At 37.1% G+C, this 26,620-nt stretch overlaps 1 protein-coding gene across 2 annotated transcripts in view; it reads right to left on the reverse strand.

The window, feature by feature from the left end:
- The window catches only part of DNAI7 (dynein axonemal intermediate chain 7), a 56,503-nt gene that overhangs the window by 16,494 nt on the left and 13,389 nt on the right, over positions 1 to 26,620 (reverse strand). For both annotated transcript variants that reach the window (XM_060112046.1, XM_060112045.1), the window contains exon 6: positions 25,768 to 26,077. In XM_060112046.1, coding sequence (XP_059968029.1) covers positions 25,768 to 26,077 — 310 coding nt within the window. The remainder of the gene's footprint in view (positions 1 to 25,767; positions 26,078 to 26,620) is intronic.

Consider the following 26,620-nt stretch of genomic DNA (forward strand, 5'->3'; position numbering starts at 1 on the left):
TCAACAGGTATAGGAATTGGCTTATAACAGGGAAGAACTTCACAGAACACAAGCAATTTTTCATTGTAACTTGATTAATGTGCAGTTATTGTAGTGTGGAAATTATTTTAATATATGTGTAATTTGAATTTGATATAAAAACATATGCTGGGTCATGAATAGATCATGGAAACAGATTAGAAATTCCAGAAATAGATCTCAGGATCCACTTGGGAATTTAGCATATGGCATTTCAGATCAATAGAAAAAGCCTAGGTTTATATGGTAAGTGTTTTGAGACAGCTGGCTAAGATTTGAAATAAAATAAATTTAGATTCTCCCCATTTTACACTAAAATAAATTCCAGATGGATAAAAGATTTAAATGTGAAAACATAACGAAACCAATCAAAAGCCACAAAAATCATGAAAATATTAGAAGAGAACATGGGAGACTTGATATCAATAATTATCAATGAAATAGGTGATCTTGAGATTGGACATCTGCAAAATGTCAGTACTGAATACTGTACACATTTGATAGAATGTCTTGAATTTTACTGTCCGTCAAGAGAATATCTACACAAAGGAAGTTCATTGATCTGAAATCCAATTTTTTCATCATCCAAAGATAATTTAACTACAGCTTCAGAATAAAGTGTTAGAATTGGTTCTTGATAAGGAATTGAAGATGAATTTTGAAAATTCAGCATCATATGCTTCATTTGTATAAAAGATAAGAATGATTAGCCTGAGTGGGCCGAAGTCTCATTCATTCCTGTGGCTTTAATACCTTCTATAGGCCAGTGGTTCCCAAATCCCTGCTAGTGATGCTCTTCAGGCCACATACACTGTGCTGCTCAGCCCTGGAAAGACACAGTCTACACACACACGGTGGCTGGATCTGACTTTCCTCAGAACTCCAGGTTCACGTTTGCCTACTTGACATTTCCATTTGTGTGTTCCAAACTTACCATGTCGCCACCAAAATCCTCTGGTTTCTGTCACTCTCAACCAATTCAGCCCATACCTGTCCACCTCAGTAAATTGCGCTACCACCTTCTTAGTTCCCCAATCAAAACTCAGCAGGATTTGTTTATTTCACCTCCCAAACATATCCAGCTTTCCATGTCTCTTACCACCACCTTTGTCCAAGCCACCATGACTTCTCATGCCTTTCTAGTACTACTGAACTCAATACCATGCTTCTACTCTGGCCCCTCATAATTTTTTATCTACATAATGGCCAGAATAACCTTTCAAGGTGATAAATCATGCCATTCTCATACTTAGAGCCCTCTAATGCCTTCCTACTGCATTTACAATAAAATCTTAACTTCTTCTGGCCTACAAAGCCCTGCTTCACTTCGCTTCTGCTTTTCTCTCTGACATCATCACATATCACTCTCCTCTTTGCCCACTGTACATCAGTCCACTGGCCTTCTTCCTGGTCTTCACTTCTGTCTTATGACCTTTGCAGTAATTTTACCCTCAGATCAGAATATTTCTACCCTAATAATTACATAGCTGATTCTTCTGGTCATTTGGGTTTCAGCTTAAATAATAACTCATCATACAAGCCCTCCCTAAACACCCAATCTAGTTACCACCCTGATTAATTCTGTGCATGCCATTTATTAGTATCTGCTATTTTCCAGTTTTTTCTTATTTATTGTTGGTTTCTCCTGACTTGCAAGTAAATTGCGAGAGAAGGAATCTCATTTGTCCTTTACCACTGCCCTCTGAGGGCCAGAATAGTGCCTGGCATATAGAGGTAGGCATTCAATAAATATTTGCTGAATGAGTAAAGAAATAAGAACAAGGTCCAGGATATGACCGGGGAAACAGGCTGAAGTAAGTCTGTAGGAAGTTAAAGGTTGATGAGTGCTAAAGCTAGGTTTTTCACGTGGGTTATCCTCATAGATTTTTAATTTATCCATGATGATGCCAAGAAGTCCATGAATCTCTAAGGCTATTTATTTCATGCCTCCACACTTTTCCCTCTGAGCAGAACAATTTCCTTTCCTTCCCATCTAAACTCCTCCATGCCTATCAAAAGATTTAGCTCAAAGGTTACCTCATCAGAGAAGACTTCTGGTCTGTTCATTCTGGTTTTTTTTTTTTTTTTAATTCATTTTGATCTCTTAACTCCCATGCCTAATATCTCTCATTGCACATATCAGAGCGTATGGTAACTGTTACACTTATCCACAATCATGTCAAATTCCCCATAAAAGGCACTTAGTAAATTTTATATTTCATATATATGTTTTATATATTATATATACTCATATTTATATTAAATATATAATACATATATACTCATATTTATGTTAAATCTGGTATCTGTTTGTTTACTTATTTTTGGCTGCATTGGGTCTGTGTTGCTGTGCGGGGCTTTCTCTAGTTGCAGCGAGTTGGGGCTACTTTCCTTGTGGTGCGCAGGCTCCTCGTTGCAGTGGCTTCTCTTGTTGCGGAGCACAGGCACTAGGCATGCGGGCTCAGTAGTTGTGGCTTATGGGCTCTAGAGTGCAGGCTCAGTAGTTGTGGCACACGGGCTTAGTTACTCCGCAGCATGTAGAATCTTCCCGGACCAGGCCTTGAACCCATGTGCCCTGCATTGGCAGGTGGATTCTTAACCACTGTGCCACTAGGGAAGCCCGACAAAAACAATTTTTAACTTGAACTTTAAAAAGTTCAAAGGCCCATTATATCATGCATGCCCCTTAGATCACCAAACTATTTCTGAAGATAATTATTATTTTTAAAAAGCAACATTTCTCATATTTTGCTACACTTAAATTAGACTTTTCAAAAAATTTTCTAAGATATATTAATTGGAAAGACAGTATTAGCCAATACTGACATTATTGTAAATATTATTATTATTACACATTTAAATGAACTAAAATATGGTATTAAGAGCCCTCTAGTGGCGAAATTCTTAATAGACCCATGAAAAAGGAAGACAATTTGGACCATCCTCTAAACCTAAGAGATTTAATTTTTAAACTAAACCAAGTACTAAATACTTGGTATTTGTAATCACATCACATATCAAGCATAATTAAAGTATTTTGGGCCATAGATTTCTGCATTATTATACTAATATTTGCCTTGCAATCAGCCTCCAAATTTATTAAAAAGATACAAGAAATGTAATATTATATTACAATATGCCAACCTAAAATTATAAAAATAAGCAGCTTATCCTAAAGAAAAAGTTTTAAAAATAGAGAAATCTCTTCCTCTAAAGCCAAAACACAGTAAATTTGCCTACTGATCCTACAGGTAGTCCCTAATTTACATACACTCACACAAACACATGTACACATACACATACAAGTTAAATTTCATCAATTTATATGCCAGTTTAAAAAATGTATACCATATTTTACCATACCAAGAAAACAGTGTTATGAGTGACATTTAGGGTTATGATAGTTTCTATATTGCCATGATTATAAAGGAATACAAACCTCACCACTGCCCATAAATATTGTTTCACATTCTGAGTTCCAACTGGACTGCAAGAAGCACACTTCTCCTGAGGCCGCTGTGGGGTTGGAAGTGAAGCCTCCCTATCATCACCTGTACTACGCCAGATCACTCCAGGGGTCACAACTGCTGAGGAGAGGGTCCCAAGAATCCCTAGTGACAAGCTTGTAGATTCCCTAAAGTGGCAGAAATGGTTCCCAGCACACCCAACTGTAACTGAGAGTCTTAAGTGTCTCAAAAACACTGGATAATTTTAATGTGGGGACTGGTTGAATTCTTTGATACGAGTGATTGTTCTTACACAGGTTGTTCACGACAAATCAGACTCAAGTTAGGGCCTACTTTTAATCACTTAACCGTCCATTCATTTGCTTATTCCTTCATTCATTCAATAAACATTTATCGAAACTCTATCACGTACCAGGCCCTGTGCTTACTGTAAATATTCAATCTATCAGGATATCCTCGTCCTCGAGATCATAATTTAGTGTTTAAGTTAAGAATTTTAATAATTAAACAGAATGATAAGAGCATAGTAAAGATACATCTAATTTAGTCTGAAAATAAGGGGAGAACTTTGTGGAGGTAAAATTGAAAGTGATAAAATAAAATTTATATTTTAAAGCAGGACTAGAAAATGTAAGCATAACATATTCCCTGCCTGTATTGGGCCCTCCCTAATGTACAATCTGCATCTGCATTATACATTAGCCAGACATCCTCAAAGGTAGGAATGCCTGCCACAAAGATCAATGTTTTTATCCTTTTTTCTGATGTCGGCAAAGTAACTTCTTAGATTAGCATTCTTTCACAACTCTGTAAGGGGTCATGGTGATTTACTGCTCACTTTGTACATGCTTACCTGGATTATGCATCTTTGGTGAACTTTATGTAAAATGTCAGTGTGTGATTTTGATGTACAATCCTTTGTCTTGAAAATGTATATGACTGTGCCTTCGACTTCTAACAAGTGGAGCAGTTCTCAGACCTTCTGAGAATGTGTCTCCCAGGTTATAATTCTCAGTTTGGCTCAAATAAAATTCTATTTTTTCTTCTTAACTTGATTGTTAACTGAATTTTTGTCAACAAAGGTAAGTCTTAAAAGACAAGTAGGTGTTAGGTAAAGTGGATGAGGATGATGGGAGGAAGGGAATTTCACAAGGACAGAATAGCAAGTGGAGTGTCATAAAGGTTTATCATGAATTGTCCCTTTTTAAAAAGAAAAAAATAAAAGGAAATATATTGTTTCATTTTCAATCAGGAAAGGAATGTGTGTTCAGTACTTATTTATTGAAAATTCAAACAATATAGAAGTGTAAAGAGAATAAAAAATCACTGATAGTATATCATCATCCCATCCTTCTCACACTCCCTCCTCTCTACTCCAAGATAGCCACTGTTTGGATAAGCAGGCTGCCAGATTTTTTCCTACGATTTCACAAATAAGTATTTTTTTCCCTTACAAAAACAGAACCCTATTGCAAACATAGTCTTGTATCTTGAAAAAAATATCTTAAAAATGCATCTTAGGTATTTTCCCATATAAAAGTATACATGTTCTAGTCCAAGATGGCGATGTAGGAGTATCCCGAAGCCACCTCCTCCCACAAACACACTAAATCTACAGCTGCATATGGAACAATTTTCTCTGAAAAAAACCCCGAAAACTAGCTGAGTGACTCCTACACATCGAGTGAATGGGAAAAAGCCCACACTGAAGCAGGTAGGAGAGGCTGAGACACAATCTCGCCATAAACCCACCCCTGTACAGCAAATCACAATCAGGAGGGAACTTACAAACATGAGCTTCTCCCCGAACAAAGAGATTGAACTGCACACCAGGCCTCAACTTTTAAAACTTGCACCTGAGAAACTAGCCCCCAAAACATCTAGCTTTGAAAGTCAAGAGGGCTTGCTTCCACCAGACCCAGAAGGCTATGAAAATTGAGAAGCAGTTTTTAAAGGGCCCCTGTGTGCAGACTCACCTGCCCCAGGGCCCAGGGCAGAGGTGGCCAACTGGAAAGCAACCTGACTTTCTGTGAAAGAGGCTTATTTGATTATCTTAAAGCGTAGGCCTGAGGGGCAGGCATCTACTATTTAACACACAGCTAGGGGGCCTACTGAATTACTCTCCAAAAACAAGAGGCCAGCAGGTGCCATATCTTTGTGCTCTCCTTCTATTTTGGTCCAGATCACCAGGATCTCCCAAAAAGGAGCTTGTATCACCCAGCGGACACCTCTTGCTTACCTGTCTCTGGTGGCTGGTGGGGCTCACATTTACAGGTCCCAGGGACTGGAACAAATGAAGAAAGAGTTCTTAACTGGCTACCACCCCCAGGGCACAGCAGAGAGGCTACGCACCCAGGAGCTCAGTCTTTCTGTGAAAGAGGCCTATTAGTTTATCTTCATAGCTGTGGCTTGAGGGGTAGGCTTCTAACTGAACACACATCTAACGGCCCACTGTAATCCTCCCTAGAGACCTCAGAAGGAAGGCACTATCTCTCTTGAGCACCAGTGTTTCCCAGGGGAAGCTTGTACATGTGTCTGGTGCCCTGGTTTTTACATTTGGTGCCCTGGTTTTTCTGGCTGCTGCCCAGGGCCTGGCCATTGATTGCCTGGTTCTGGTGGCCAGCAGAGCTTGTATTCATGAGTTCAACAGGATGGTAGCAAAGAAAGAAACAGTTCTTAACTGGCTATCACCTCAAGGCTCAGCTCAGAGGGAGCAGAAAATCCCAGAAGACTATCTCCCAGTCCTCCCCTGAAAGATGCATACTTGTATACTTTAAAATTTGTTGCTTGAAGGTCTGGCTTCCAATCAACCTGGACCTAGGTGCTGACTGAGCTCCTTCCTTTCGGGACACTGACAGGTCTTGGTACACCCTCAACTATTGGGAGCCACTAAAAATAAAGTAGGTGCTTGGACAATCACAAAGAATTGAGAGACAACCAAGGTAGTGTTGAAGGATATATTTCATCTCCTACACTAGACTACTCCTTCAATACTGGGAGAGGTGGCTGTTTTATCTAACCAATACAGAGAGTCAAGAAAAGTGAAGAAACAGATGAATATATTCCAAACAAAAGAACAAGATAAAACCTCAGAAAAAGACCTTAATGAAACAGATGAGTGATTTACCTGATAAAGAGCTCAGAACAATGGTCGTAGAGATGCTAACTGAGCCTAGGAGAAGAATAAAGGAACATACTGAGAATCTCAACAAAGATAAAATATAAGAAAGTACCAAATAGAAGTCACAGAGCCAAAGAATACAATAACTGAACTGAAAAGTACAACAGAGAAATTCAATAGCAGATTAGATAAAGCTGGAAAAAACGATCTGAGAACTCACAGACAAGGCAGTAGAACTCACCCAAGCAAAAAGAAAAATGAAAGATAGCTTAAGAGACTTATGGAACAACATCAAGCAGACCAACATTTGCATTATGGGGGTCCCAGAAGGAGAGGAGAGAGACAAGGGGGCAGAAAACTTATTTGAAGAAATAATGGATGAAAACTTCCCAACCTAGGGAAGGAAACAGACATTCAGATCCAGGAAGCCCAGAGAGTACCAAAAAAAATAAATTCAAAGAAGCCCACACCAAGACATTTTATAATTAAAGTGTCAAAGTTAAAGACAAGGAAGAATCTTAAAAGCAGCAGGAGAAAAGCAACTTGTTACATACAAGGGAACCCCCATAAGGTTACCAGTATATTTTTCAGCAGAAAATTTGCAGGCCAGAAGGGAGTGGCATAATGTATTCAATGAGCTAAAAGAAAAAAAACACACACACACACAAAAACCGAAGCAAGAATACTTTACCCGTCAGTGTTTTCATACAGAATTGAAGAACAGAAAAAGAGTTTTCCAGACAAGCAAAAGCTAAAGGAGTTCATCATCACTAGACCAGCCTTACAAGGAATGTTAAAGGGACTTCTTTAAACTGAAATGAAAGGGTGCTAATTAGTAACAGGAAAACATATGAAAGTATAAAGAAAAATATATGTATAATTCAGAATGATGTTGTAAAAATGGTGGGTTAATCACTTATAAAGCTAGTATGAATGTTAAAAGACAAAGTAGTAAAAATAAATACAACTACAATATTTTGTTGAGAATAACACAAGATAAAAATATGTAAATTATGACATCAAAAACATAAAACGTGGTGAGGGGTAAAAGTGTAGAGCTTTAGAATACATTCAAACTTAAATTGTTATCAATTTAAAATAGATTGTTATAAATATAAGTTGTTTTATGTAAGTCTTGTGGTAACCACAAAGCAAAAACCTATTGTAAATACACAAAAGACAAAGATAAAAGAATCTAAGCATACCAGTACAGAAAATTATCAACTCACAAAGAAAGAGAACAAGAAAAGAAGAAAGGAACAGAGGAATTACAAAACATCCAGAAAACAATGACCACAATGGCAGTAAGTATATACCTATCAATAAATACCTTAAATGTACATGGGGTAAATTTTCCAATCAAAAGACATAGACTGGCTGAATGGATAAAAACACAAGACCCAGCAATGTGCTGCCTGTAAGAGACTCACTTTAAATATAAATACACACACAGACTGAAAGTGAAAGCATAAAAAGGGATATTCTATGCAAATAGAAACCAAAAGAAAGCTGGGGCAGCTATACTTTTATCAGCAAAAATAGACTTTAAGAGAAAGAGTGTAATAAAAGACAAAGAAGGTCATTACATAATGATAAAAGAGTTAATCTAATAAAAGAATATAACATTTGTAAATATTCACACACCCAACATAGGAGCACCTAATATATATAGCAAACAGACATAAAGGGAGAAACAGAAAGCAATACAATAGTAGTAGGAGACTTTAACACCCTACTTTCATCAATGGATAGATCATCCAGACAGAAACCAATAAGAAAACATTGGCCTTAAACAACACATTAGACAAGATAGACTTAACAGACATATACAGAATATTTCATCCAAAAGCAACAGAATACCCTTCCTTCTCAAGTGCACATGGAACATTCTCCAGGGTAGATCATATGTTAGGCCACAGAACAAATCTTAATAAATTTAAGAAAACTAGAATCATATCAAGCATCTTTTCAGACAACAATGGTATGAAACTAGAAAACAATTACAAGAAAAAAAACTAGAAAATTCACAAACATGTGGGGCTTAAACAACATACTACTGGACAACCAATAGGTCAAAGAAGAAATCAAAAAAATATCTCAAGACAAATGAAAATGGAAATAAAATATACCAAAACTTATGGGATAAGGTAAAAAAGGTTGTAAGACAGAATTTCACAGCGATAAATGCCTACATCAAGAAACAAAAAAGATCTATAAACTACCTAACTTTACATCTCAAGAAACTGGAAAAAGGACAAATGAAGCCCAAAATTAGTAGAAGGAAGGAAATAACAAAGATCAGAGCAGAAATAAATGAAATAGAGACTAAAAAGACAATAAAAAGATCAATAAAACTAAGAGCTTTTTTTTTTGCAAAGATAAACAAAATTGACAAAGCTTTAGGTAGATTTACAAAGAAAAACCTTAACCCTAACTCCTAACCCAGGCCCTCCACCCAAACCCAAACCCCAAACCTAACCCCTGGTTCATACCTGTAACCTTACCTGTACTATAAACCCTAACTTAACCAAAAAGCCATAAAATCATGTATCATATAACCATATAGCTATAGTCATAAACCATAACCATAAACCATAAACCTAACCATAACCAGAAATTGAAACCAGAACCATAATCCATAAATTATAACCAGAAACTGAAATCAGAACCACAAACCATAATTTATAACCAGAAACAATATACATAACCAGAAACCACATCCATAAGCCATCAACCATAACCATTAACTATAACCATAACTAAAATATAAACCATAAATTATAAACCATATACTATAACCATAAACTCTAACCTTAACCCAGCCCCAGGTCAGCTCCCATACCAGCCCCAGCCCTAGCCTTAGTCCGCTAAATCAGCTGTCCCCAACCTTCCTGGCACCAGGGACTGGTTTCGTGGAAGACAATTTTTCCACGGATGGGAAGGGGGAGGGGGGCAGGGGTGATGGTTCAGGCGGTAATGCAAGCACTGGGGAGCAATGGCAAGAGGCAGATGAAGCCTGACTTGCTTACCTGCCGCTCACCTCCTGCTGTGCAGCCAGTTCCTAACAGGCAGCAGACCAGTAGCAGTCCGTGGCCCACGGGTTGGGGACCCCTGCTCTGAACCACTAACACCAACCCCAATCTAATCAAATCATACAAAGACATTATAAAAAGAAAAGAAAAAGAAAACTACAGATCAACATTCCTTCTAAATATAGATGTAAGAATCCTTCACAAAATAATAAATATGAAACCAACAGCATATTGAAAAGATTATGCACCAAAAGCAAGTGTCTCTACACCAGAAATTCCAGGTTGTTAATATACTGAACCAAGCAATGTAATAGATTATTAAATTAAAACCATGTAATGTAATACATGACAATTATTGCATGTTCATGTAACTTGATGCAGAAAAAGCTTTAAACAAATGCCAGTGCAATTTCATCATATAAACACAAAAGTAGGAGGAAAGGGACATTCATTCGATATGATACAAAGCATTAGACAAAACACACAGGAAGTATCATGCTCAATGTTGAGGACTGAAAGGTTTATCCCTGAATTCAGGAGCAAGGCCACGTTGTTGGCTTTCACCATTGTTACAACATGGTACTGGAAATTCTACCCAGAGCAATGAGGAAAAACATAAAAGGCATCCACATATGAAAGGAGAAAGTAAAACCATGGCTATTCACAGACACAGATGACAGCATCTTACATATACGTTTCCAAAGGATCAACAGAAAAATCATTTGAGCTAGTCAACTAATATCAGCAAAGTTAGAGGACAAAATATCAATACACAAAAATTTGTTTATTTGTATGTACTAGCAATAAATATTCTCAAAAGGAATTTAAGAAGACAGTCACATTTTAAATAATGTCAACACCAATAAAATATTTAGGAATAGATTTAATCAAGGTGCAAGACTGTACACTGAAAATCATAAAACATAGTTGAAAGAAATGAAGAAAACCTAAATAATGTGAAGACATCCCATGGTGATAGAAAGACTTAATATTGTTAAGATGTCAATAGTACATAATGCGATCTACAGTTCAATGTGATTCCTATGAAAATTCTTGAAGGCTTTTGGGAAGAAATACACAAGCTTATCCTAACATTCATATGAAATTTCAAGGGACCTCGAAGAGCCAAAACAATCTCAAAAATCAAAGTTGGAGGCTTACTCTTCCCAATTTCACATGTTAGTACACAGCAACAGTAAATAAAACATTGTGATACTGGCATAGAGATATACATATAGATCAGTGGGATTGAATGGAAAACTGAGAAATAAACACATCCATCTATAGTCAATTGATTTTTGACAAGGGCGGAAAATATTAAATTGGGGAAAGAATGATCTTGTCAACAGATGGTGCTAGGCAACTGGCTATCTATGTACAGAGGGATGAAATTGGACTCTTACCTCATACCACATACAAAAATTAACTCAAAATAGACAAAAGGCTTAGTCAGCCCTCCATATATGTGGGTTCTGCATCCACAGATTCAATCAATTGTGGATCAAAAATAATCCAAAAAATAATTCTAGGTTACAAAATGAAAAACTTGAATTTGCCTTGCTGGTAACTATTTACATAGCATTTACATCATATTTACAACTATTTATATAACATTTACATTGTATTAGGTATTATAAGTAATCTTGAGATGATTTAAAGTATATGGAAATATGTGTGTAGGGTATATGCAAATATTATGCTATTTTATATAAGGGACTTGACCATCTGTGAATTTTGGTATCCACAGGGCAGTCCTGGAACCATTCCTTCATGGATACTGAGGAATGACCATATAAACTCTAGAAGAAAACATGGGGATAAATCTTCATGACCTTGGATTTAGCAATGGTTTCTTAGATCTGACACCAAGGCACAGGCAATGAAAGAAAAAAATAGATAAATTGGATTTCCTCAAAATTAAAAACTTTTGTGCATCAAAAACACTATCCAGAAAGTGGAAGAAAGCCCACAGAATGGAAGAAAATATTTGCACATTTTAATAGATCTGGTAAAAGTCTGTTATCCAGAATATATCAAGAACTTTTACAACTCATCAACAAAAAGACAAAGAAGTCAATTTTTTAAATGGACAAAGGACTTGAATAGATCCTTCTCCAGATGAGACATACACATGGTCCACAAGCACATGAAAAGATGTCAAATATCAAAATAGTAAAAATGGTGTGAGGCCATGGGCAATTATTAGGGTGGTAGCCTCTACAAAACTTCAAGGTGTTTGGATGAGGATAGCTACAATGACAAGTGCCACGTGGTTAACAGAGGAGTATCTGATGAGTGTTTTAAGTCTGTTTGGTGCAAACAGATTAAGCTGGTTATAATTATTCCTCATAAGGATAATATAAGGGATGGATCCACTATGTAGTTTAAGGGGTTTAGGATTATTGTGATTTGTAGTATACCACAGGCACCAAGTTTGAGTAGTACAGCTGCAAGAACTACAGATCTGGCAGTGGGAATTCTACATGCCCCTTTGGCCGTCAGAGGTGTAATCTGTACAGGGGCATTTTTTACTGTAAAAGCTATCATGCATGCTAATCAGATGAAAATATTGAATCAAGAGTTAGATATTGTTTGGGCTCAGTACTGGATTATTAAAAAGTTTAACGAACCTATAATATTTTGGATATATACTACAGCAACTAGAAGTGGAAGAGATCATACTAGTGTGTAAAATAAAAAGTAAATTCCTGCAGTGAGTAGTTCTGTTTGGTTTCCTCAGTGAGAGATAGTAGTTAATGCTGGGACTAGTGTTTTTTCGAATAAGAATAGAATCAAATCAATCCTGTGGCAGTGAAAGTTATAATTAGGAATATCTGTAGCATAAATAGTATAGTGATATATAGGGGCAGTGATTTGAGCTAGTGATTCTTTATATAGGAGGAACTGGCTGGCTATGAGTATTAGTGATGAGTCGTGTCAAAGTAAAAGTGCTGATAGAGAATCAGAGAAGATTAATGAAAAGTTACGGCTGTTGTCATTAAATTGGTTAAGAAGGAATAAGCTAATAAAACTAGTAAACTGAAAGTGGTGGTATTAATTCAAATTATATATATATATATATTTTTTTTTTTTTTTGTGGTATGTGGGCCTCTCACTGTCGTGGCATCTCCCGTTGCGGAGCACAGGCTCCAGACGTGCAGGCCCAGTGGCCACGGCTCACGGGCCCAGCCGCTCCGCGGCACGCGGGATCCTCCCAGACCGGGGCACGAACCCGTGTCCCCTGCATCGGCAGGCGGGCTCTCAACCACTGCGCCACCAGGGAAGCCCAAATTATATATTTTTAATAATGTTAGTGGTATTAATATAATAGGTGGCATAATAATTTTTAAAACTGGAGAAGGTTGAGATATTGTACATAATCAATATCATAGCTGTTTGATACTATTACTAGCAGGGGTAATCCTAGTGAGGCTTTGCAGGCTGTGAAAACTGGTAAGATGATGGGTATTATGCTAGCTAGAGGGAAATGGATGTTTAGGATTATTAGGGTTGCCATAATGAATAATGATATTATTCCTTCCAGAAATAGTAGGGAGGATATTAAGTGGAATTGGTATATTAATACTCCCTAAGGGAAACTGTAAATGCTAGAATAATATTTACGTAGGCTAAAGGAACTTGATAATTATGAATTTAATCATAATTTAATGAGCCAAAATAATTTGCTTTAATTTAAACTATCATATTTGGTCCCCTCTAACCCCTTTTGAGTCCACTTGTAGGCTAAACGTATTGCTAGCAGTTAAATTACGAGTAGCGTTATAATGAGTATTGTTATTAGATTGTTTGTTTGGGACGCTGAGGGTAAGGGCAGAAGGGTCATTTCTAGGTCAAAGAGGAGAACCATAATGGACACTGTGAAAAATTTTATGAAAAAGAGTAGGCATGCTGATCCTATAGTGTCAAATCCACATTTGTAAGGACTTGATTTTTCTGTGTGTTTAGTTGGGGAAGTTAGAATGTGATAAATACAAGTAACGAAGCTTTTTTGGATGATGTCTTGTCATCACTGATACATTGTTAGGATGTTGGTTAATAAGCCCAAGGATAATAAAAATGTTGAGTTTAAATGGAATCATATGACTAGACCAGATGCTCTGTGAGGGGCTGAGAGGGCTCCTGTAAGAGGTCAGGGGCTGGGATTTACTATATGGAATGCATGGGTTTCGTGGGTCATTATGTGTCATTGTGTAAGTAGAGGCTTACTAGCAGGGTGCATACGTATGCTGGAATAAGGGCTGCTGCAAATTCAAGGATCGTGAGTAGAATGAGAATAACAAAGGTAATGAAGGCTGTGGTAGCGATAATGCTTATTAGGGCCAGGGTTGCCCCTTCAATTAAATAAATTAATAGATGGCCAGCTGTGATATTAGTCATGAGTCATACAGCTAGGGCCATTGGTTGGACAAATAAGCCAACAGTTTCAATAATTACTAGCACAGGGATAAGAGAAATTGGTGTTCCTTGTGGTAGAAAGTGGGCTAGAGATGCTTTTGTTTTATGGTGGAAGCATAATTACAGTTCCTGCTCATAAAGGGATTGCTATTGCCAAATCTATTGCAAGTTGTGTGGTGGGTGTAATGAATGTGGTTAAGAGACCACTATTTATACTATAAACAAAAATTACCTCAAAATGGATTAAACATTTGAACATAGATCTGAAACCACAAAACTCCTAAAAGAAAACATAAGTGGGGTAAATTCCTTGACATCAGTCTTGGTGATGATTTTTTGGATTTGACACCAAAAGCAAATATAGCAAAAGCAAAAATAAACAAGTGGGACAACATCAAACTAGAAAGCTTCTACACAGCAGAAGAAACAACTGACAAAATGAAAAGGCAACCTACCAAATGTGAGAAAATATTTGCAAATCAAATATCTGATAAGAAGTTAATATTCAAAATGCATAAAGAATTCATACAACTCAGTATCAAAAACGGGGCTTCCCTGGTGGTGCAGTGGTTAAGAATCCGCCTGCCAACGCCGGGGACACAGGTTTGATCTCTGGTCCGGGAGGGTCCCACATGCCCTGGAGCAAATAAGCCCGTGCTCCACAACTACTGAGCCTGAGCTCTGAAGCCTGCAAGCCACAACTACTCAGTCCGTATGCCTGGAGCCTGTGCTCTGCAACAAGAGAAGCCACCACACTGAGAATCCTGCGCACAATGAGGAGTGGCCCCCACTTGCAACTAGAGAAAACCCGCGCACAGCAGTGAAGACCCAATGCAGCCAAACAAACAAACAAACAAACAAAAAGCAAAACGCCCAACATTCCAAATAAAAAATGGGCATAGAATATGAATAGACATTTTTCAAACGAAGACATACAGATGGCCAAAAGGCACATGAAAATGTGCTCAACATCACTAGTCATCAGGGAAATGCAAATCAAAACCACAATGAAATATCATCTGTTAGAATAGCTATTATCAAAAAGACAAGAAATAAGTGCTGGTGAGAATGTGGAGAAAAGGGAATCCCTGTGCACTGTTGGTGGGAATGTAAAATGGTGCAGCCACTATGGAAAACATTATGGAGTTTCTTCAAAAAAAATTAAAAATAAAACTACCATATGATCCAGCAATTCCACTTTTGGGTATTTATCTGAAGGAAACAAAAATACTAACTTGAAAAGATGTATGTACCTCCATGTTCATTGCAGCACTATTCACAATAGCCAAGACATGGAAGCAATGTAAGAGTTCATCAATGGATGAATGGATAAAGAAAACATGATATATAGAGAGATAATGGAATAATATTCAGCCATAAAAAATAAGGAAATCTTGGGGGCTTCCCTGGTGGTGCAGTGGTTGAGAGTCTGCCTGCCGATGCAGGGGACACGGGTTCGTGCCCTGGTCCGGGAAGCTCCCACATGCCGCGAAGTGGCTGGGCCCGTGAGCCATGGCCGCTGAGCCTGCGTGTCCGGAGCCTGTGCTCCGCAGCGGGATAGGCCACAACAGTGAGAGGCCCGTGTACCGCAAAATAATAATAATAATAATAATAATAAATAAAATAAAATAAAATAAGGAAATCTTGCCATTTGAGACATCATGGTGGACCCTGAGGGCATTATGCTATGTGAAATGTCAGACAGAGAAAGACAAATACCATATGATCTCACTTTTAGGTGGAATCTAAAAAAAAAAAGTGAACTCAGATACAGAGAACAGATTGGTGGTTGCCAGCCTCAGGGGTGGAGGTGGACAAAATGGGTGAAGGTGGCCAAAAGGTACAAACCTCCGGTTATAAATAAATAAATTCTTGGGTTGAAATGTACAAATGGTGACTATAGTCAATAATACTGTATTTTATATTTGAAAGTTGGTAAGAGAGATCTTAAAAGTTCTCATCACAAGAAAAGAATTGCAGCTATATGTGATGATGAATGTTAACTCGACTTATTATGGAGATTATTTCACAGTATATAGAAATATCAAATCATTGTGTTGTACACCTGAAACTAATATAATGCCGTATGTCAAGTATATCTCAATAAAAGTTTTTTTAAATAAAAAAAGGATATAAAGTCTATATCATCATTTTGAAAGGCTACTACTTGACTGAATATTTTATAATTAATCTGTGGACTATATTTGCTAATACAAAAAAACTTCAATGAACATTGTAGCATTCATTTTTATTTACTTGTCCTATTATTTCATAATAATAAATCACTAAAATTAAAATCACTAAAAGGTACATTTACATAGTGCCAAATTTCCCTTAAGATTGTACAAATTTTTTAACAACAGTATGTGAAAATGCCTGCAACATCTCATGCTCAATCTGATAAGAAGTGATATAATGTCAGTTCGAATTTGATTATTTGGTTATTTTTTCATATTTTTCTTAACTAGTTGCATTTCTCTTCTCATCTGTCTACTCAAGTCCTTTGCCTAATTTTATATTAGGAAATTGTCTTACCAATTTGTATGAGTTCTTTTTTTTATGTATACAGCAGGTTCTTATTAGTCATCAATTTTATACACATCAGTGTATACATGTCAATCTCAATCGCCCAATTCATCAAACCACCACCACCACACCCCACCCGCTTTTCCCCCTTGGTGTCCATACATTTGTTCTCTACACATTTGTTCTCTACATCTGTGTCTCAATTTCTGCCCTGCAAACCAGTTCATCTGTACCATTTTTCTAGGTTCCACATATATGTGTTAATATACAATATTTGTTTTTCTCTTTCTGACTTCACTCTGTATGACAGTCTCTAGATCCATCCATGTCTCAACAAATGACCCAATTTCATTCCTTTTTATAGCCAAGTAATACTCCATTGTATACATGTACCATATCTTCTTTATCCATTCATCGGTCGATGGGCATTTAGGTTGCTTCCATGACCTGGCTATTGTAAATAGTGATGCAATGAACACTGGGGTGCATGTGTCTTTTTGAATTACTGTTTCCTCTGGGTATATGCCCAGTAGTGGGATTGCTGGATGATACAGTAATTCTATTTTTAGTTTTTTAAGGAACCTCTATACTGTTCTCCATAGTGGCTGTATCAATTTATATTCCCACCAACAGTACAAGAGGGTTCCCTTTTCTCCACACCCTCTCCATCATTTGTTGTTTGTAGATTTTCTGATGATGCCCATTCTAACTGGTGTGAGGTGATACCTCATTGTAGTTGTGATTTGCATTTCTCTAATAATTAGTGATGTTGAGCAGCTTTTCATGTGCTTCTTGGCCATCTGTATGTCTTCTTTGGAGAAATGTCTATTTAGATCTCCTACCCATTTTTGGATTGGGTTGTTTGTTTTTTTAATATTGAGTTGCATGAGCTGTTTATATATTTTGGATATTAATCCTTTGTCTGTTGATTCGTTTGCAAATATTTTCTCCCATTCTGAGGGTTGTCTTTTCGTCTTGTTTATGGTTTCCTTTGCTGTACAAAAGCTTTGAAGTTTCATTAGGTCCCATTTGTTTAGTTTTGTTTTTATTTCCATTACTCTAGGAGGTGGATCAAAAAAGATCTTGCTGTGATTTATGTCAAAGAGTGTTCTTCCTAGGTTTTCTTCTAAGAGTTTTATAGTGTCTGGCCTTACATTTAGGTCTCAAATCCATTTTGAGTTTATATTTGTGTATGGTGTTAGGGAGTGTTCTAATTTCATTCTTTTACATGTAGCTGTCCCATTTTCCCAGCACCACTTATTGAAGAGACTGTCTTTTCTCCATTGTCTATACTTGCCTCCTTTGTCATAGATTAGTTGACCATAGGTGTGTGGGTTTATCTTTGGGCTTTCTATATTGTTCCATTGATCTATGTTTCTGTTTTTGTGCCAGTACCATATTGTCTTGATTACTGTAGCTTTGTAGTATAGTCTGAAGTCAGGGAGCCTGATTCCTCCAGCTCCGTTTTTTCCCCTCAAGACTGCTTTGGCTATTTGGGGTCTTTTGTGTCTCCATACAAATTTTAAGATTTTTTGTATTAGTTCTGTAAAAAATGCCATTGGTAATTTGATAAGGATTGCACTGAATCTGTAGATTGCTGTGGGTAGTCATTTTCACAATATTGATTCTTCCAATCCAAGAACATGGCCTATCTCTCCATCTGTTGGTATCATCTTTAATTTTTTTCATCAGTATCTTATAGTTTTCTGCATACAGGTCTTTTGTCTCCCTAGGTAGGTTGATTCCTAGGTATTTTATTCTTTTTGTTGCAATGGTAAATGGGAGTGTTTCCTTAATTTCTCTTTCAGATTTTTCATCATTAGTGTATAGGAATGCAAGAGATTTCTGTGCATTAATTTTGTATCCTGCAAATTCACCAAATTCATTGATTAGCTCTCGTAGTTTTCTGGTGGCATCTTTAGGATTCTCTATGTATAGTATCAAGTCATCTGCCGTGATGACATGTTTTACTTCTTCTTTTCCAATTTGTATTCCTTTTCTTTCTTCTTCTTCTTCTCTGACTGTCATGGCTAGGACTACCAAAACTATGAGGAATAATAGTGGTGAGAGTGGACATCCTTGTCTTGTTCCTGATCTTAGAGGAAATGCTTTCAGTTTTTCACCATTGAGAATGATGTTTGCTGTGGGTTTGTCATATATGGCCTTTATTATGTTGAGGTAGCTTCCCCCTATGACCACTTTCTGGAGAGTTTTCATCATAAATGGGTGTTGAACTTTGTCAAAAGCTTTTTCTGCATCTATTGAGATGATCATACGATTTTTCTTCTTCAATTTGTTAATATGGTGTGTCATATTGATTGATTTGCATATATTGAAGAATCCTTGCATCCCTGGGATAAATCCCACTTGATCATGGTGTATGATCCTTTTAATGTGTTGTTGGATTCTGTTTGCTAGTATTTTGTTGAGGATTTTTGCATCTATATTCATCAGTGATATTGGTCTGTAATTTTCTTTTTTTGTAGTATCTTTGTCTGGATTTGGTATCAGGGTGATGGTGGCCTCATAGAATGAGTTGGGAGTGTTCCTTCCTCTGCAATTTTTTGGAAGAGTTTGAGAAGGATGGGTGTTAGCTCTTCTCTAAATGATTGATAGAGTTCACCTGTGAAGCCATCTGGTCCTGGACTTTTGTTTGTTGGAAGATTTTTAATCACAGTTTCAATTTCATTACTTGTGATTGATCTGTTCATATTTTCTATTTCTTCCTGGTTCTGTCTTGGAAGGTTATACCTTTCTAAGAATTTGTCTGTTTCTTCCAGGTTGTCCATTTTATTGGCATTGAGCTGCTTGTAGTCATGTCTTAGGATGCTTTGTATTTCTGCAGTGTCTGTTGTAACTTCTCCTTTTTCATTTCTAATTTTATTGATTTGAGTCCTCTCTTTTTCTTTATGAGTCTGGCTAATGGTTTATCAATTTTGTTTATCTTCTCAAAGAACCAGCTGTTAGTTTTATTGATCTTTGCTATTGTTTTCTTTGTTTCTATTTCATTTATTTCTGCTCTGATCTTTATGATTTCTTTCCTTCTGCTAACTTTGGGTTTTGTTTGTTCTTCTTTCTCTAGTTCCTTTAGGTGTAAGGTTAGATTGTTTATTTGAGATTTTTTTGTTTCTTGAGGTAGGCTTGTATAGCTATAAACTTCCCTCTTAGAACTGCTTTTGCTGCATCCCATAGGTTTTGGATTGTCGTGTTTTCATTGTCATTGATCTCGACGTATTTCCTGATTTCCTCTTTGATTTCTTCAGTGATCTCTTGCTTATTTAGTAACATATTGTTTAGCCTCCACGTGTTTGTAGTTTTTATGTTTTTTTTCCTGTAATTGATTTCTAATCTCATAGCATTGTGGTCAGAAAAGATACTTATATGATTTCAATTTTCTTAAATTTACTGAGGCTTGATTTGTGACCCAAGATGTGATCTATCCTGGAGAACGTTCCATGCGCACTTGAGAAGAAAGTATAATCTGCTGTTTTTGGATGGAATGTCCTATAAATATCAATTAAATCTATCTGGTCTATTGTGTCATTTAAAGCCTCTGTTTCCTTATTTATTTTCATTTTGGATGATCTTTCCATTGGTGTAAGTGAGGTGTTAAAGTCCCCCACTATTATTGTGTTACTGTTGATTTCCCCTTTTATAGCTGTTAGCAGTTGCCTTATGTATTGGGGTGCTCCTATGTTGGGTGCATATATATTTATAATTGTTATATCTTCTTCTTGGATTGATCCCTTGATCATTATGTAGTGTCCTTCCTTGTCTCTTGTAGCATTCTTTTTTTTTTTTTTTTCTTTCTTTTTGCGGTATGCGGGCCTCTCACTGTTGTGGCCTCTCCCGTTGCGGAGCACAGGCTCCGGATGCGCAGGCCCAGCAGCCATGGCTCACGGGCCCAGCCGCTCCGCGGCATATGGGATCCTCCCAGACCGGGGCACGAACCCGTATCCCCTGCATCGGCAGGCAGACTCTTAACCACTGCGCCACCAGGGAGGCCCTCTTGTAGCATTCTTTATTTTAAAGTCTATTTTGTCTGATATGAGTATTGCTACTCCAGCTTTCTTTTGATATCCATTTGTATGGAATATCTTTTTCCATCCCCTCACTTTCAGTCTGTATGTGTCCCTAGGTCTGAGGTGGGTCTCTTGTAGACAGCATATAGATGGGTCTTGTTTTTGTATCCATCCAGCAAGCGTGTGTCTTTCAGTTGGAGCATTTAATCTGTTCACGTTTAAGGTAATTATAGATATGTATGTTCCTATGACCATTTTCTTAATTGTTTTGGGTTTGTTTTTGTAGGTCCTTTTCTTCTCTTGTGTTTCCCACTTAGAGAAGTTCCTTTAGCATTTGTTGTAGAGCTGGTTTGGTGGTGCTGAATTCTCTTAGCTTTTGCTTGTCTGTAAAGCTTTTGATTTCTCCATCGAATCTGAATGAGATCCTTGCCGGGTAGAGTAATCTTGGTTGTAGTTTCTTCCCTTTCATCACTTTAAGTATATCATGCCACTCCCTTCTGGCTTCTAGAGTCTCTGCTGAGAAATCAGCTGTTAACCTTATGTGAGTTGCATTGTATGTTATTTGTCGTTTTTCCCTTGCTGCTTTCAATAATTTTTCTTTGTCTTTAATTTTTGCCAATTTGATTACTATGTGTCTCGGTGTGTTTCTCCTTGGGTTTATCCTGTATGGGACTCTCTGTGCTTCCTGGACTTGGGTGGCTATTTCCTTTCCCATGTTAGGGAAGTTTTCGACTATAATCTCTTCAAATATTTTCTGAGGTCCTTTCTCTCTCTCTTCTCCTTCTGTGACCCCTATAATGCGAATGTTGTTGCGTTGAATGTTGTCCCAGAGGTCTCTTAGGCTGTCTTCATTTCTTTTCATTCTTTTTTCTTTATTCTGTTCCACAGCAGTGAATTCCACCATTCTGTCTTCCAGGTCACTTATCCGTTCTTCTGCCTCAGTTATTCTGCTATTGATTCCTTCTAGTGTAGTTTTCATTTCAGTTATTGTATTATTCATCTGTTTGTTTGTTCTTTAATTCTTCTAGGTCTTTGTTAAACATTTTTTGCATCTTCTCAATCTTTGCCTCCATGCTTTTTCCGAGGTCCTGGATCATCTTCACTACCATTATTCTGAATTCTTTTTCTGGAAGGTTGTCTATCTCCATTTCACTTAGTTGTTTATCTGGGGTTTTATCTTGTTCCTTCATCTGGTACATAGCCCTCTGCCTTTTCATCTTGTCTATCTTTCTGTGAATGTGGTTTTTGTTCCACAGGCTGCAGGACTGTAGTTCTTCTTGCTCCTCGAGGGAAACCTTTTTATAATAAAGGACAGGGACTTCCCTGGCAGTCCAGTGGTTGAGAATTCACACTTCCACTGCAGGGGATGTGGGTTCAATCCCTGGTCAGGGAACTAGGGTCCCCCATGCTGTGTGGTGCAGCCTTTTCCCTCAGTGGCATCATGACCCGGCAGGTCCTGAGGAGACCTGGCTTCTGTTAGTGTGGACTCGACCCCAGCTTGTCCCGAAGCCCAGCCGTCAGCATGGACTCAGTCCCACATGTTCCAGAAGCCAAAGCCCCAGCGGGTCCTGAGGAGACGGGGCTCCCATCAGCTGTGCCCGGAGCCAATTCCACAGCTATGAGTTCTTTATATTAGGATACTAACCATTTGTTTTATATGTTTAAATATTTTTCCCAGTCCATTGTCTTTCAAGTTTGTTTACAGTGAGGTTTATTTGGCTATACAAACGTTTGAATTCATAACCTCCTTTTCTTGTATGGTTTTGGTTTTGATGCACTAATAAGTAAGAAGGAACTTCTTAGTAAATATGATAAAATAACTTCCTTACATTCTCTTCAAATACTTTTATTATTTTATGAGTTTTTGATTAGTTTTTTTATATTACAAAAAATAAAATCTGTTACTTTTTTTTAGTCTGTAGAGGGAAGTATGAATGGAAATTTATTTCATAGCTTAGCTAGCGGTCGCAGTACCAATCATTATATTAAACTCATCCTTTCCTTTGTGTTCTGGAACTTCTTTTACATAGATATTGGATCTCCTATTTCTTTCCCCATTTATTTTACTTTCCCCCCCCATAAATTCCACCAAATTATCTTTATCCCCTTCTTTTGAGCTGCTGACTCTCTTTATAAATCCAATGATTTTTTTTTTTTTTTTTTTGCCACTCCACTTGTGGGATCTTAGTTCTCTGACCAGGGATGGAACCCGTGGCCCCTGCCGTGGGAGTGCAGAGTCCTAACCACTGGGATGCCAGGGAAAGTCCCTCCACTGATTTTTGCTCCCTGAAGCCTACTCACATTTACAAAATGTGCTCTACAAATGTTCTCTGTTCAAAATTAGTGACAAGTGGAGGCCCAGCTAACAACTGTTTCTATCAGCTCTCTTCCCTTTCTTCCCCAGCTTAGCAGGGCAAGTGGTTCTGAGGTGGGAGATTGATTCTTCACTCTCTGCAGTTTACTGCCACTGTCTCCCCCCTGCCCCAACAATCCTCTTTCAGCACAGGAGATGGCTTTTCCCACCTGCCTCGGTACACTTAGGCACTACTATGGGATTCTTCTGCTTCTGTGGAAATCATCCCTTCTTCAGCATTACTCATGTTAACTTTTCAGAATGCCGTGGGGGTTTTGGAAGGATGGGAGAGCACACATCCATAAGCATAAGCATCTACACACATGCCTGTTTGGTGTGATGAGAGGACTGGTGCCTGGAAATAGGGGTGCTAAATAAATTAAGTTTAGGCTCATCTGCTAGGCAATTTTCTCTTTTTCAATCCCTTGATAACAAAGTTCTGCCAGGCAGGTTCCTCCATATACCATTCACACAATTCTCAGTCAAGCTTCCCAGGCTGTGGTGAAGTTTCATAGGGTAAAACTATTTCTGCTATATTACTAATCGTCTGATCTTTACTCTGGGTTTCCTAGGCTACTTATTTGAGAAAAGCTTCAGTATTCCATAAAATATGCATTACCATCCAGTAGAATGCTTTTCCTTGATGTACTTTTGTGGCATTATCAACATTAGCATTGGTATACCTGTAGTCATCATTATAAATTGAAATGGTTCAATAAAACATTAAAGAATAATAGGAAAAAAACCAGATATAGTTAAACATGTTGGAAAGTGTCATTAAACTGAGGAAAGCTTAGCTTGGTAACTTTGAGCTCACCAGCTGAGAGTAAAGGAAATGACTTCTTACTCTAATAGATGATGGACCTGGAGAAAAATATATAACTGCACTGTTTGGTATTATAGTGAATTCATATGATGATATATTTAATATAAAACTGTTTTTGGTAGTTTTATACACAGAACTATAATGAGTCATTACTGCATAAGGCTGCTTTAACTGAGACATACATGAATAAGGAAGAATTGCTTTAGCCATCTATATTCAAGTAATATTTCAAATTATATGTTTTCTAATTATTGTTTCATAACTTTTAAATTAGTAATGTCAAATTCTTAGGTAAACTGTTGATGGGTTTTTCATAAAATATGATCAAGGAACTTGAGGAGCAGAAGTTATTCAATATTTTTATCAGATCAAGACCAAACATTTTAGATACTCTTTTCATCCAACAATTTTGATAGTTTTTAATTTGTTCTCTGTTTTCATGAATTTTCAGTCACAAATCCCACCAAATTTTATTGTAAGTTTATGGGACTTCATTTTATTTTTTACTGCACATTTAAATAATGTAACATCCAGCACCCATTTACTCATTCTTTATTTTCCCTCCCTTAGAAATCAGTGTGTCACTTCCACTCACATCTTACTAGCTAAAGCAAGTCACATGGTCACCCCTATTTCAAGGGGGCGAGCAGTGTAATTCTTCCCTTCCTGTCCAGGAAAGGGAAGAAAACTGGAAATATTGTTGAACTCTAGTAATGTTACCACACTACCTGAGAGGGAAAATGAACTTTTTCATTATAAAAGCTACCAGATTGCTCAAAAAACATTCCTTTAAAAGTGACACATTTTTAAAGAAGAACCAATCACTTATTTCCCACCTCTGTGAAATATCAGCTATATACAGGTTTCTGGATTCTCCTCCCCTTATGCCTTTTTAATTTTTTCATCATTGTAATCATACTCTAAATACTGTTCTTTGTACTGACCATCATGTCTTATCCATTTTTTATATTGCTGTAGAATCATTATAAGTTTTGATTCTGGTGGAATCAAATGGAATTTTTCAATTAAATATGTTCTTAGAATATCTAATAATCCTTATTCTGATTTCAAATTTGTATTCAACTTAATTCTTAACCCTCACCTCTGTTTAAAGAAAACAAACCAATAAACCAGTACACTTCATATCTTAAGTACTTGTAGGAAAACCTGGTCCTTCCTAAAACGCAAATTGTCCATGGCCAAACAAAAAGCTGCTCAGTTCTGAGAAAGTATTACTAAATTCTAAAGGGACAATTTATTCTACCTTAATAAGTAGCTTGAAAATCCTTGAAATAGAAAGAAAAAAAGAACAGAAACCAACTAACAGGATATGATTATTAAATTGCTCAACTAACATATTATTATATCTAAAGATGTCAAATTTTGAGAGAGTACAACAGTTTAAAAAATATCAGTTTTTACTTCATATAATTCTTTCTTACAAAACCAAAAGCTGAGGAAGTAAGAGTAATGTAAGATAATCCTTAAGTTTGTGAAAGTATTTATCACAAGTTCCCTTGAGTTTGAAATATAATAAATATGCACAAATTAAATTGCTTCAAAGCTTTTTGGGAGTGAACCTAAAATAAAAATTAGCAATTCCTGTCCTCAACTTTAGGATATGGAAGCAACAGGCTCAACTATGAATAGTGAGTATGAATAGAAGGCAAGAAAAAAACACACACACAGAAAACTGAGCCATTGGCAAGAAAGTAGCTTTCAGTTTCTAGTTGTTTAGGAAAAAATCTTGAGAATGTATCAAGGGAATCTATAACACCTGTTACATGAAGAAAAAATGTACATTTAAAGTGTCTTCGGGAATTCCCTGGTGGTCCAGTGGTTAGGACTCCACTCTTCCACTGCAGGGGGCACAGGTTCGATCTCTGGTTGGGGAACTAAGATCCCACATGCTGCACGGCACAGCCAAAAAAATTAAAATAAAAAAATGCAATTAAATTCTTATTTAAAAAAAAATAAGTGTCCTACCGTTTGTCCTTCAATACCACCTTGTTCGTCAACTTTTGTTTCTTCCTCATGAACTGAGTTAGACTCATTTTCTTGTTCTTTATACTCTTCTTGGAGATCTTTGCTGACTGCTGCTTCTACACTCTTAACTTCGTCTTTGCCAAAGTAAGTTACCATGGAAGTGTGTTCTTGTGATCCTGTTGGAACAGGGCCTAATGGCGTGACATGATCATAGTGAGTATGTAGGAGTCGTAGAGCAATGTCAGATGTTGCTAATATCCTTGGAATTTCAAATCCAATTTGTGTCTCAGAGAATCTGATACTTCTGTACCTGTTAATTAATTTAAAAAAAAGGATGAGGCTCTAGAAAATTCTATGTCTGTTGTAAACTTATACCTAAGCAGTATTTCTCTCCACTTTAATTTTGCCACAGTTTTGAGTCCTGACCCATACTTGCTTTCTTTGCAGCATTTGGATCCAGTTGCTGATGTTACCTTCTCAAAACTCTCTCTTGGGATCCATGACTCCATACTCTTCTCCTCCATCTCTGGCAGCTCCTTCTCTGTTTCCTTTGTATGGTCTCCTTCCTAAGCATCCCTTAAACGTTGATGTTACTTGACTCTCCATCCCGAGCCCTTCTTTCTTCTCCCTCTACATACTGTCTCTGGATATTATTATTTCTATGACTTCAATTATTATTTATATTATCAGGAGTGTTTAACATGAGTTCTATGTTTCCTAGGGGAAGAAGCATCCCTGAATGAACTTTAAAAGGTCTGAAAATGCCCTTACATATGTGTGAGCATATGTAATAAAGTTCATAAGAGTCTATGACTCCCCAAAAGTTAAGAACTATCAATCTGTATGACTCTGC

This window comes from Mesoplodon densirostris, chromosome 11 (assembly GCF_025265405.1).
Source record: "Mesoplodon densirostris isolate mMesDen1 chromosome 11, mMesDen1 primary haplotype, whole genome shotgun sequence".
NCBI lineage: Eukaryota > Metazoa > Chordata > Mammalia > Artiodactyla > Ziphiidae > Mesoplodon > Mesoplodon densirostris.